This window comes from Erinaceus europaeus, chromosome 1, assembly GCF_950295315.1.
Source record: "Erinaceus europaeus chromosome 1, mEriEur2.1, whole genome shotgun sequence".
NCBI classification, from domain to species: Eukaryota; Metazoa; Chordata; class Mammalia; order Eulipotyphla; family Erinaceidae; genus Erinaceus; species Erinaceus europaeus.
This window is the reverse complement of record NC_080162.1, coordinates 9,784,941-9,797,455: the sequence shown is the minus strand read 5'-3', so window position 1 is coordinate 9,797,455 and position 12,515 is coordinate 9,784,941. Positions and strand designations below refer to the sequence as shown.

The window sequence follows — 12,515 nt, the reverse complement described above, 5'->3', positions numbered from 1 at the left end:
CTATGAAGGGAACCCCCCCTGCAGGTGGGGAGCGGGGGCTCGAACCGGGATCCTTAAGCTGGTCCTGTGCTTTGCGCCGCGTGCGCTTAACCCACTGTGCTACCGCCCGACTCCCTATCTTTCACTTTTTTTATGTTTTTAAAAATTATCTTTTCTTTACTTATTTGATAGAAACAGCCAGAAATTGAGAGGAAGGGGAGATAGAAAGGGAGAGAGACAGAGAGACACCTGCAGCCCTGCTTCATCACTCGTGAAGCTTTCCCCCTGCAGGCGGGGCCTAGAGACTTGAATCGGGTCCGTGTGCATTGCAACATGTGTGCTCAACCAGGTGTGCCACCACCTGGCCCCTACCTTTCATTTTTTAAATAAAATCTACTCAGACATATTTTTCTTTAGTTTTTTGTTTAAGTACTTTATTTAAATGACAGAGAAAGAAATTGAGAGTGAAGGCGAGATTGAGAAGGAGAAAGAAAGAGATCTGTAACCCTGCTTCACCGCTTAGGAAGCTTCCCCTGTAGGTGGGGACCACCGGGAAGGAACCCCGGTCCTTGAGTATTGCACTGTTGAATTTCATCTGCTGATTTAAAAAGAAATGCTCAGACGTGAGACTGAATTATTTTCTCTGTGTTTTTTAAATTACTCATTACGTACAAGAGAGTTATACATGAGGTAGAAGCAAGAGTACTGTATTTGGTACATGTGGTGCTGGGGATCAAACTAGGGACCTTAGGCCTTCAGGCCCAGTGCTATTTCCCTGGCTATGAATTACTGCTTTTTTTTTTTTTTTTTGTATTTATTTATTTATTCCCTTTTGTTGCCCTTGTTTTATTGTTGTAGTTATAGATGTCATTGTTGGATAGGACAGAGAGAAATGGAGAGAGGAGGGGAAGACAGAGAGGGGGAGAGAAAGACGGACACCTGCAGACCTGCTTCACTGCCTGTGAAGCGACTCCCTTGCAGGTGGGGAGCCGGGGGCTTGAATCGGATCCTTATGCCGGTCCCTGCGCCTGCACCACCTGCGGTTCGCACCACCTGCGCTTAACTAACCGCTGTGCTCCCGCCCGACTCCCGAATGATTACTTTCTTAATATACTATTGTGTATTTTTGATATCAAGTTCTCTTTAACACATAATGAATCGAAGACCATTTCTTTGTACATTTTATGAGAGAATTTGTTTTCCAAAAGAGTTTTGTTCCTTAAAGGTTTTTTAGAACTTAACTGTAAATTAATTAAAACTGTTATCTGTAAAACATCGAGATTATATTTTTATACAAAACTGTCTGCTTGGCAAAACAAGTATTTCAAGTATTTTTTTCTTTAATTTCATTGTATCTAGTTTTTTTTTTTTCTGACTTTTTTTTTTTTTTCTTGATCAGCTTGACTGCTAGTGTTCTTATAATATAATGGTGGTAGCGGGAGGGAGGAGGTATCAAGGTTTTTACCGTTTAATAACTTTTATTAACCTTTAGACTTTAGACTTTTTTTTTTTCTCTTTAGGTCCTTTCCAAATTCAAAACTTAATTTTGTTGCTATTAATAGTGCATGCATAATAATAGGCCTAAGCCCTTAGACTTTAGACTTTTATTTACTCTCCCTACTTGAGTATACCAATTCGGTACTCATTTACATCTGGTCTCCAAGTTCAGAGAAATTTTTGTTGCTGTCTTCAGAGTGTACATATGTGAATCCCAGATATCACTTCCATGTTTTATTTTAATTTAATTTAATTTTTATTTTTTTTGCCTCCAGAGTTATCGCTGTGGCTCAGTGCCCGCATTGCTAATCCATTGTTCCTGGAGGCTGTTTTTTCCCCTTTTGTTGCCCTTGTTAGTCATTGTTGTTATTACTGCTGTCGTTGTTGGATAGGACAGAGAGAAATGGAGAGAGGAGGGGAAGACAGAGGGGGAGAGAAAGACAGACACCTGCAGACCTGCTTTACCGCTTGTGAAGCGAGCCACCTGCAAGTGGGGAGCCGGGGCTTGAACTGGGATCCTTGCACCTGTCCTTGGGCTTTGTGCCCTGTGCACTTAACCCACTGCGCTACCTCCTGGCCCCTTATTTTATTTTTTTTATTCAGAGCAGTGCTCAGCACTGGCTTATGATGGTCCAGGGACTTTGGAACCTCAGGCATGAGAATCTCTTCGCATAACCATTATGCTATCTACCCCCACCCCAAATACCACTTCTAATGCTTTGGCTGTATATTTATTTTAGACTCCTGAATTTCTGTTTTTCCCTCGGAAGCACAGCTACTCATTTAAGAAAGAAAGTATTTGCTGGGCCAGGTGGTGGCTGCACCCCTGGTTGAGCACACGTGCTACAATGCTCAGGGTCCTGGGTTCAAGCCCCTGGTCCTCACCTGCAGGGGGAAAGCGTCTTGAGCAGTGCAGCAGTGCTGTCGTTGTGTCTCTCCCTCTCTATCGCCCCTTCCCTCTTGACTCCTCACTGTCTCTGCTCAATAAATGAAGAAATAGCATCTATAAAGAAGCGTTTGTTATACCTTATCCTGTATTTTTAGGTAGAGAGAATAGATTATCTTGCCAGACACTTTACAACAAATACCAGTTGTGCAGCTTTGAAAAATTAAAGTGCAAAGAGAAAGCTGTTTCTCTGCCCCTTCAGTCCATGCGTTCCTTCTCACTTCTAAAGGCATTGGGAACTTTTCTAGGTCAGCACATACATACATACTTGGCTCCTCTTAAGTTGTCGTCCTGAACACTTGCCCTCATGGTCCCTTTGTCAGGAGCAGAGAGATAAGGGACACTCTGTTCTCAGTCATGTCTTGGTTGGCTTGAAGGTGATTAATATCACTTCTGCTCATATTTCAATAAGGTAGGCCAGGAAATTTCAGTATCACATAGATATCTCAACCTTTGTCATGCTTGAGTTTATTTTGTAGAATTACGACTCGTAACTACTACAGTTTGATGCACACGCTTAGAATGCTAATACTAAGATTTTATAAGGATTTTATACCATAACCTTTAATGATTTTGAATAATTAGATCATAGTTGGTGAAAGTTAACCGTGTAAAATATCTTACAAGTTGTTGTTGTTTTCTTTTTATTGTCTTATTTATTGGATGGAGACAGCTGAAAATTAAGAGGGAAGGGCATGATAGAAAGGGAGAGAGAGGGAGTCGGGCGGTAGCGCAGCAGGCTAAGCGCAGGTGGCGCAAAGCGCAAGGACCGACTTAAGGATCCCAGTTCGAGCCCCCGGCTCTCCACCTGTAGGGGAGTCGCTTCACAGGCGGTGAAGCAGGTCTGCAGGTGTCTGTCTTTCTCTCCCCCTCTCTGTCTTCTCTCTCCATTTCTCTCTGTCCCGTCCAACAATGGCGACAACAACAACAACTACAACAATAAAACAAGGGCAACAAAAGAGAATAAATAAATAAGTGTTAAAAAAGAAAGGAGAGGGGCCAGGCAGCTGTGCACCTGGTTAAGTGCTCACATTACAGTGCACAAGGTTCCAGGTTCAAGCCTCTGGTCCCCACGTGCAAGGGGAAAGCTTCACGAGTGGTGAAACAGGGCTGCAGGTGTCTCTCCATCTCCCCCTCCTCTCTCAATTTCTCTCGGTCTCTATCCAATAATAAATAGACAGGAGAGAGACAGTGAGACCCTGCAGCACCGCTTCACCATTTGCAAAGCTCTCCCCGTGCAGGCGGGGACTGGGGGCTCAAACCCAGGTCCTCACACATTGTAATGCGTGCTCAGCCAGGTGTGCCTCCACCCGGCCCATATAAATTGTTGTTGTTATTATTATTATTGTCACCAGGGTTATTGCATGATACTCTGATATAGTGCTAGAGATTTGAATCTGGTTTTTCATTCATGGTAAAATGTACTTTTGACTGAGTGAGCTATCCAGGCCCAAGGATGTGATGTGATGTGATGTGATGTGATGTGATGTGATGTGATGTGATGTGATGTGATGTGATGTGATGTTATGTTAGTTATGTTATGTTGTTATGATATGTTATATGTTATGTTATGTTGTATTGTTACGTTATGTTATGTTTGTTATGTTATGCTATGTTGTTATGTTATGATACGTTATGTTGTTATGTTATGATATGTTATGCTATGGTATGTTATGTTATGATACGTCACGTTACGTTACGCTACGCTACGTTATATTATTTTCACCAGGGCGCTGCTCAGCTCTGACTTACGGTGGTGCCAGGATCGAACCTGGGACTTTGGCGCCTCCAGCCTGAAAGTTTTGTCATAACCATGATGTTATCTCTGTGACCTTCAAGTAAAATTTTTTTAATGGTTTTATTTATTTTTTTGAAGGTAAATTTTTTAAAAAGATAAAATCACAGTTCCCTTATAAATGGAAAATAAATATGTTAAAAGATTTACTAAAATCATTCAATGAGTAAAGTAGCAGTTTTTAGAACTGATTCAAAGAGGGAAACAAAGAAGCACTGGTTTATATAGAAAATATAAGGAAACTTAAAATGGCTTTACATGTAGACACTAAACCTCTGTATGGAAGGAAGTCAGTTAAACCTGCTCAAGCCAGAATTTCTCTGCACTTTTGCTCTTGTCAAGCCAGGGCCTTAAGCATGCACAATTTTACTGCTCCCGACTACTTAAAAAAATTTTTTTTCCCTCCTTCCATTTAGATTGAGAAGGACAGACAGATATCACAACACTGAAGCTTCCTGTGCACTGCAGTGGTGTTCTCATATGGTGTCAGGATTTGAACCTGGGCCACATGCAGGTCAAGACATGCTGCCTGAACTGAGAATTTTATCTGTCCTGCCCCTACATGCATGCTATGGGGAAAAAATTATTTTTCACTTTCTGAGCATTATCTACAATTGCTTTTGGTTAAAATAGTTTAGAGACAGCATGAGGCCAGAATTAAATAACCAAGAAGGTTATAAAGTCTTCCACTGAAGACAGTGATCTTTTTTTTTTTTTTTATTCCAAATCTTGTTTTTCAGTTGAGATGCACCCCCCCATAAGCTATGACTCGTCAGTATAGTGTTGTTTGAGGGGCGCGTAGGGTGAGTGGAAAGCATTTTAGCGCACTGACATGCAGCACTGGCTGCTCCTTTGTTTCAGGTCTATGCTGCTGATTGTAGCGACGGAGTTCTTTTGGAGCTACGGAAACATTTGCCAAAGTATTATGGCGTGTGGTCACCTCCCACTGCACCTAATGGTAATCTCTCTCTTTTTTTTTAAAATTTATTTCCTTTTGTTGCCCTTGTTATTTTATTGTTGTAGTTATTATTGCTGTTGTTATTGATGCCGTTGTTGTTAGATAGGACAGAGAGAAATGGAGAGAGGAGGGGAAGACAGAGAGGGGGAGTCGCTTGCTTGTGAAGTGGCTCGGCTCCCCTGCAGGTGGGGAGCCAGGGGCTCGAACCGGGATCCTTAATGCCTGTCTTTGCGCTTTGCGCCATCTGCACTCTGCACTTAACCCGCTGCGCTACTGCCCGACTCCCCGTACTCTTTTTTTTAAATTCATCTCTCAGTAACCAGACAAATAGCTGAGCTGGTAGGGTGGAGGACGTGCTCTATTCCCTAGCCCCCTTGTTTATCCTCAGTGCTGCATGTGAGAGAGAGGTGCTCTGACTTTCCTCTCTCAAATGTCATAAAAAACAGACGTAGTCTTCATCTCTTAGTCTTTCTTTTCCTCTCTTTTTGTGGTGGTACTAAGTCCTCGTGTCTATGAGTCACCACTCCTGGGTCAACTTTTTCATTTTTTCTTTCCGGCATGGAGGGCAGGATAGCACTGTACTGCTCGATCGCCTGTGGCATTTGCCATGGAGCCTTGAAGCCCCACGTGTTCAGTGTCAGCGTGGTCCCGGGGCCTCCTGTATAGGCCGGTGCAGACTCTGCCGGCTCCACTGTCTGGCTTTCAGACCCTCCCCTTCTAGCTCCGTCTCACGAGGTTGATTTATTTGAAAAGACTTCCTGTTCAATTTGGTCTGATATTACACAGAGAGACTTTATGTCTTTACCTTGAATATTTCTCTGCTTATTAAGAAAGACTTACTACTTCTGCTTTCTGCAACCAGTTTTTTAATTTTTTTTATTTTTTTATTTAAGAAAGGATTAATTAACAAAACCATAGGGTAGGAGGGGTACAACTCCACACAATTCCCACCGCCCAATCTCCATATCCCACCCCCTCCCCCGATAGCTTTCCCATTCTCTATCCCTCTGGGAGCATGGACCCAGGGTCATTGAGGGTCTGCAACCAGTTTTTAAGCTGCATATGTAATTGATGTCCAGTCTGTTTAATTGAATGGAAGTATATATACTATTAATTAGCACTCCAATAATTTACACACGCTTTCCTTTCCCCACAATTTACTGGGTGATTTCCCATGCTGAGTAGGGGAAAAAAAGCAAGAGAAAAAATTGTTTGTATTGCTAGGATTTTTTTCCATGTGTAAGCACGATCCCAGTGCGTTTGCTTCTTCCCCATTCTTTTAGTCTCAAGAGAGGGAGAATGAGAGGAGAGGCTCCACAACACCATGCATCCAGATTGCTCCTGTGTGGTGCAAGGAATTGACGTTGGGTCCTTGAGTAGGTGGTAAGGAATGTGTTCTATTGGCTGAGCTATTTCCCAACTCCAAGAAATAGATCTTATTTATTTGTAACTTCCTCCTTAACTCCTTTCCTTGCCATCAACAGCTACCTTTAGCCTTTAAAGTGCGGTTAAAATGATGGACTAAGCGTCTCAAGTAGAGCATAGAATGATTTATGTAAGTGAATAGCATTTCCTTTAAATTTAGCTCATATTTGAAGTAATAGCCACACCTGAAGATCTCTCACAGAGGAGGCAAACAGCTTAGCTATCGGAAAGCGGGGTTTATGAATGGGTCGGGGAGAAGAACGAGAGAAATAGACTCCAGTTTAAACTTGCTCCTCTGCTCTGCTATTTGTCTCCTTCGCTGGTGTGTCCAGTTTCATCAATAGCATCGTGGGGGGGGGGGGGCTCTAGTTATCTCAGGCAGGTAACAGTACACCTGTGACTCACCTGGGCTTAGGCTGTTTCCTTTTACCTCTGATGTTTGGAAAGGAAAATGGGCTGGGGCACTAGCAAGATTTTCCTTCCCTCTTTCCGTCCTTTCTTTCTGTGTGTACCTCTGACTGAGACTCGTATTCTGCTGAAATTACCTCACAAATCTCACCATGTTCGGCTCGGCTTTGTAGAGATTTGCCATCGTGATGTAAGATACCCCGATTCCACTTGACTTTGTTGCTGATTGATGTTCAGTGTAGAGTGAATCATTATTCTTCAGTGAGGCGATACTAAAAGATTAGCAGAGGTTGCTGAGAGGGTGCTAAATGAGACATCTAGATAATTAAATGCTTAGTTTTAAAACTTTATTTAGAAGGGATAAAGTAGCTGAGAAAACAGTTTTTTTGAATGTAGGGCATATAGAAAGAACTTAATATAAGGAGAAATAGCTAATAAAATATTTTAGGATAAACAGTTACATGATTTAAAAATAAAGGACTTGCTAGCAATCAGCATTTTTAGTTTTCAGTACTAAATTCTACTGAAGATCACCTGTATACAAAGAGCTATAACATTGAAGTTATAAATTGAAAACAGTCCCATCTGTAGTTGTGAAGAGCATACTACATTGCAATGCTTTTGCAAATCCTAATACTCCTGATCAAACATAATAAGATGTTGGTACTATTGAAATGAGAAAACATGGTGAGACAAATGAGAGAAGAAATGGAAGTTGTAAGAGGGGAAGGTAAAGGCTGAAATAAAATATACATCCGGGAGCCGGGCGGTGGCACAGCAGGTAAAGCACACATGGCAAGAAGCACAAGGACCGGCACAAGGATCCCGGTTTGAGCCCCCGGCTCCCCACCTGCAGGGGAGTCGCTTCACAGGTGGTGAAGCAGGTCTGCAGGTGTCTGTCTGTCTTTCTCTCCCCCTCTCTGTCTTCCCCATCTCTCCATTTCTCTCTGTCCTATCCAACGACAACGTTAGCAATAACAACAGCAATAATACCAACAACAATGGCAACAAAAGGGGAAAAAATAAAGTTAAAAAAAAAAAGATAATGTTAGCAATAACAACAACAATAATACCAACAACAAAGGCAACAAAAGGGGAAAAAATAAAGTTTTTAAAAAAAGATAAAAGGTATATTTATATATATAGCTGCGCATGCACGGGTAGCATGTACATGGTCTAGGAACGCCAGGTGTGCTGGAGGATTTTGTATTGATTTCTTAGGTGATCATGTGACTTACGTACATTTATATAACAACATTGAATTAATGACATAATTTACTTTTCACTCTTATTTTCTTTTTCTTTTGCCATCTTACTTTATTTTTTGAACATTTTTTGTTTGTTTATTGCCACCAGGGTTACTGCTGGGACTTGGGTGCCTGCACCGTGAGTCTACTGCTCCTGCTGGTTTTTCCCCTCCACCACCCCTAGAGCCCCCTCCCCCCTTGCCCCTCCCCCCTCTCCTTCCCCATCCCCATCCCGCCCCCACGCTGACTTGTGCACTGCCACCCAGCTCCTCGCTGCTTTGGTCCTGTTTCATTAGCGCTCGCTACTAAGGTGATAAACCAGCGTGGTAAAATGTAGAAAGTTCTGCCACTCAGCTCCACAGATCACTGTAACCTGAGATAATTACAAGGATTTGCTGACCAACTTTTTCCATTTAATTTTTTTATGAGACCTTTATTGAGATGTGACTTACACACTATAAAACCAACCCATGTAAAGTGTCCAGTCATCACTGTTATCTAAGTTTAGAACTTGACTGATAAGACTTAAAAAAAAAAGATAAAGCTTTGCTGGGCTGGCGAAATAGCTCCCTTAGTGAGCTGCCTTGATCTGTGGTTCAAGCCCAGCTGCCACCGGATTGAATGAAGCTTCAGTGCTGTGCTTCCTCCCTTCCTCCCTCTCCCTTCCTCTCTCTCTTTCCCTCCCTCCTCCCCTCTGCTCTCCCTCCTTTCCTCTCTTCTTCCTTTCTTTTTTTTTTTTATTAGTGATTTAATAATGGTTTACAAGATCACAGAGATTATAGAAAATATTTCCATACTGCATCCACTAACACGTGTGTGTGTCCCCCTGCCCTCCCCCACCCCCTCCAAGATAACCCCTATGGTTTTCGTAAAGTATTAGCAACAGGTAAGTTCAGATGGCCCAGTCCTTTAAAAAAAAAAAAAATTATCAGATAAAGACAGAGAAATGGAGAGGAGAGGGGGAAGGAGAGAGAGAGAGAGAGAGAGACCAGAAACCCTACTTCATGTCTTAAGAAGCTTCCCTCTGCAGGTGGGAATCGGGGGCTTGAACCTGGATCTTTGAGCACTGTAATGTGTGTGCTTTTTTTTCTAAAACATTTTAAATGTTTTGATTTTTTTTTTCTTTGTGGGAATTTCCTGATTCTTTCAAACTATCAGGACAATATATTTCAGCAGTAGAAAATGTGTTAGAGGAATTTTTTTTTCACCCATAATATGTTGGGGCCAGGCGGTGGTGCACCTGGGTGAGTGCTCACATGCCCCTGGTCCCCACCTGCAGGGAGAAAGCTTCACGAGTGGTAAAGCAGGGCTGCAGGTGTCTCTCTGTCTCCCTCTCTATCCTCCTCTCCCCTTCCAATTTCTCTCTCTGTCTCTATCCAATAATAAATAAAAATTTAAAACGCTATAAAGCAATGCAAGAATTTAAGATAATTAAATTTAATTATATATATCTGAAATAGGAAAGTTTAAGAAATTTATTTATTTTCAGAGAACTGCTCGGTTCTGACTTTTGTAGTTCTCGGGATTGAACCTGGTGTCCCAGGCACAAGAGTGTTATTTAAACTCGTGTGCTTTTCCCCCTGGCCCGAGTAGGAACATTTTGTTCATAGTGATCCCGTGTTACCAGTAGTAAGCGTGTTAACTGTGCCCTTGATTAAAGCCTTTGAAAATGGTTGTCTCAGTCTGCTTATAACAGCAGTGAAGTGGAGATGTTTTGCAATCGTGTGTGTGTGTGTGTGTGTGTGTGTGTGTGTGTGTGTGTGTGTGTGATAATCTTTGCCTCAAAAATTAAGGGGCTGTAGAAATTCTGTAGATATTTCCAATCAGTCCATCATCTATAGCCCCTTGAAGTTAACTTACACACATTCTCTCTCTCTCTCTCTCTCTCTCTCTGGAATTGGGACCTCACTCAGCACCCCAGGTCCCTCTCTTTCAGCCAGATAGACAGCGTGACAGCACGACACCAGAGCCATATCATCTCCCACGTGGTGCTGGGACTCCAACCTGGACCACACACACAGGGCAGTCAGTGCAGGAACCCCACCTGCTGGGTTATCTCTGACTCAAAGTTTATGATGGTTCGGTTGGGTTGCTGGAGAAGTCTTGACCCAGTTTTGCAGCAGTGGCACTGGTTCATCTTTTGAAGCACTGGAGTCATTCCCATCGATGTTTTTGGCATGTCATTTGAATAACTGACAGTTCTAGCTTTATTCAAAATAGAAAAAAAAAGAGCAATTTGGTTGAGTTTCGGAGATCCTACAAGTTGAAGGTGGCAGACATAGACGGTGCATTTTTGCTCTGTTCTACTATTTTCCTTCCATAAAGGGAGGAAAGCACATTAGGTTTGTGATGTCGCATAAAGTTGATGGTGACAATGCTCTCCACGGACAGCCGTGCCAATAACAGTTCATGAAATTCCATGCTAGTGATTTTGCTCTTAAGTCAGGGAGGCCCACCTACATTGGTGACAGCGAAATAAAGCCCTTGGGACAAGCCCACGTTACAAGACGGGAAGAGATTGTGGCAGCACTGAACTTCCATCATTCAAGCCATCATTCAAGAAGCTGGGATATGTTAGCAAGCTGGGTATTTATTTGGGTTCCTCATGGACTCGAAGTTCATTTGATCTCATGTGTAACATCTGAAATACGCTTATTAAGCATGAGGAAAGTGGCCGTTTTCTGAAGTGACAGCTAACTGCTGATGAGAATGGGTTGTTACAGCAGAGTGTCAGCATTCTCAGTCCTGGGGTGATGACACGCCCCAAATGACCCTGAAAGCAGACTTTGGTCAGAGTATGGTTATGCTCTCTGCGAGGTGAGATTTTTTAAAGGTAACATGTTTTTCAAGCTCCTACCAAGGAACCAGACAACAGTTTACATGTGTCCTGTCAGCAATTGGATGGTTTGAGTGAGCCCACCATTCAGAAACATCCAGAGCGTCTTAATCTTAAAGTAGTCGTGTTCTAGCACAAAAAAATGTGAGACCACACACAAGTTGGATCACCTGTCAAAAATTATTGGGGCTTGGGTGGGATGTGCTGTGCTGACAGACTTCCTCTTGCTTTGCTCTTTTCTTCTTTTTTATATTATTATTATCTTTATTTGTTTATTGGATAGAGACAGCCAGAAATCGAGAGCTATGGGGAGATGGAGAGGGAGAGAGACACAGACACCTGCAGCCCTGCTTTACCACTCGCAAAGCTTCCCCCCTGCAGGTGGGGACCAGGACCTCAAACCTGGGTCCTTATGCATTGTAACATGTGCGCCCAACCAGGTGCGCCACCACCCTGGCCCTTTGCTTTGCTCTTTTCGAAACTGCTTGTATGGTAAAACATTCAGTTCGTGGGAGGCTGTAAGTCAGCCAGGAATCAAGAAGCTCAATGCAAGATGGCAAGAGATTATTAAACAAAATGGGCAATATGCCATTACTTTCCCAGCAGCCTCATAGTCAGGGTGACCTCTTGTAATGAAATCCACATATTTATGAAAGTAGATATTTTATTATTATACAGATACCAAGACAGAGCTCTTCAGATCTGAGGTTTGCAAATGCTAGGTGTTTTTTTTTTTTTTTTTTTTTTTTTTTTACCAGAGCCCTGCTCAGCTCTGGTTTATGGTGGTGCGGAGGATTGAGCCTTCGGCTTCAAAGCCTCAGGCATGAAAGTCTCTTTGCATAATCATTATGCTATCTACCCCCACCCCACAAATGCTTGTTCTTAACACCTTTGACAGAGTGGTTTCATCAGAATCTGTCCAACTACATAGAACTTTCTGTAATTAAAAAAGTAAATAATTGGGGCCAGGTGGTGGTGCACCTGGTTAGTGCACATACTGCAATGCACAAGGGCCCAGGTTTGAGCCGCTGGTCCCCACCTGTAGGGGGGAAGCTTTTCGAGTGGTGAAGTAGGGCTGCAGGTGTCTGTCTCTCTTTCCGTCTCTATCTCCCCCTTCCCTCTCAGTTTCTGACTGTCTCTATCCAATAAATAAGTAAACAAGTGAAGATACTAAAATAATTTTTTTTTTAATGTTTATTTTATTTATTTATTCCCTTTTGTTGCCCTTGTTGTTTTATTGTTGTAGTTGTTGTTGGATAGACAGAGAGAAATGGAGAGAGGAGGGGAAGACAGAGAGGAGGAGAGAAAGATAGACACTTGCAGACCTGCTTCACCACCTGTGAAGCGACTCCCCTGCAGGTGGGGAGCCGGGGTTCGAACCGGGATCTTTATGCCGGTCCTTGTGTTTTGCGCCACCTGCGCTT

The 12,515-nt window shown here is 42.7% G+C and overlaps 1 protein-coding gene across 3 annotated transcripts in view; it reads left to right on the top strand.

Moving 5' to 3' along the window:
- Window positions 1–12,515, top strand: part of IPMK (inositol polyphosphate multikinase) — a 50,441-nt gene that overhangs the window by 20,999 nt on the left and 16,927 nt on the right. For 2 of the 3 annotated variants that reach the window (XM_060190758.1, XM_016194512.2), the window contains exon 3: window positions 5,079–5,175. In XM_060190758.1, the coding sequence (XP_060046741.1) occupies window positions 5,079–5,175 (97 nt within the window). Of the gene's footprint in view, window positions 1–4,151; window positions 4,299–5,078; window positions 5,176–12,515 lie in introns of all 3 variants that reach the window. The other variant, XM_060190788.1, reaches the window with a different exon arrangement.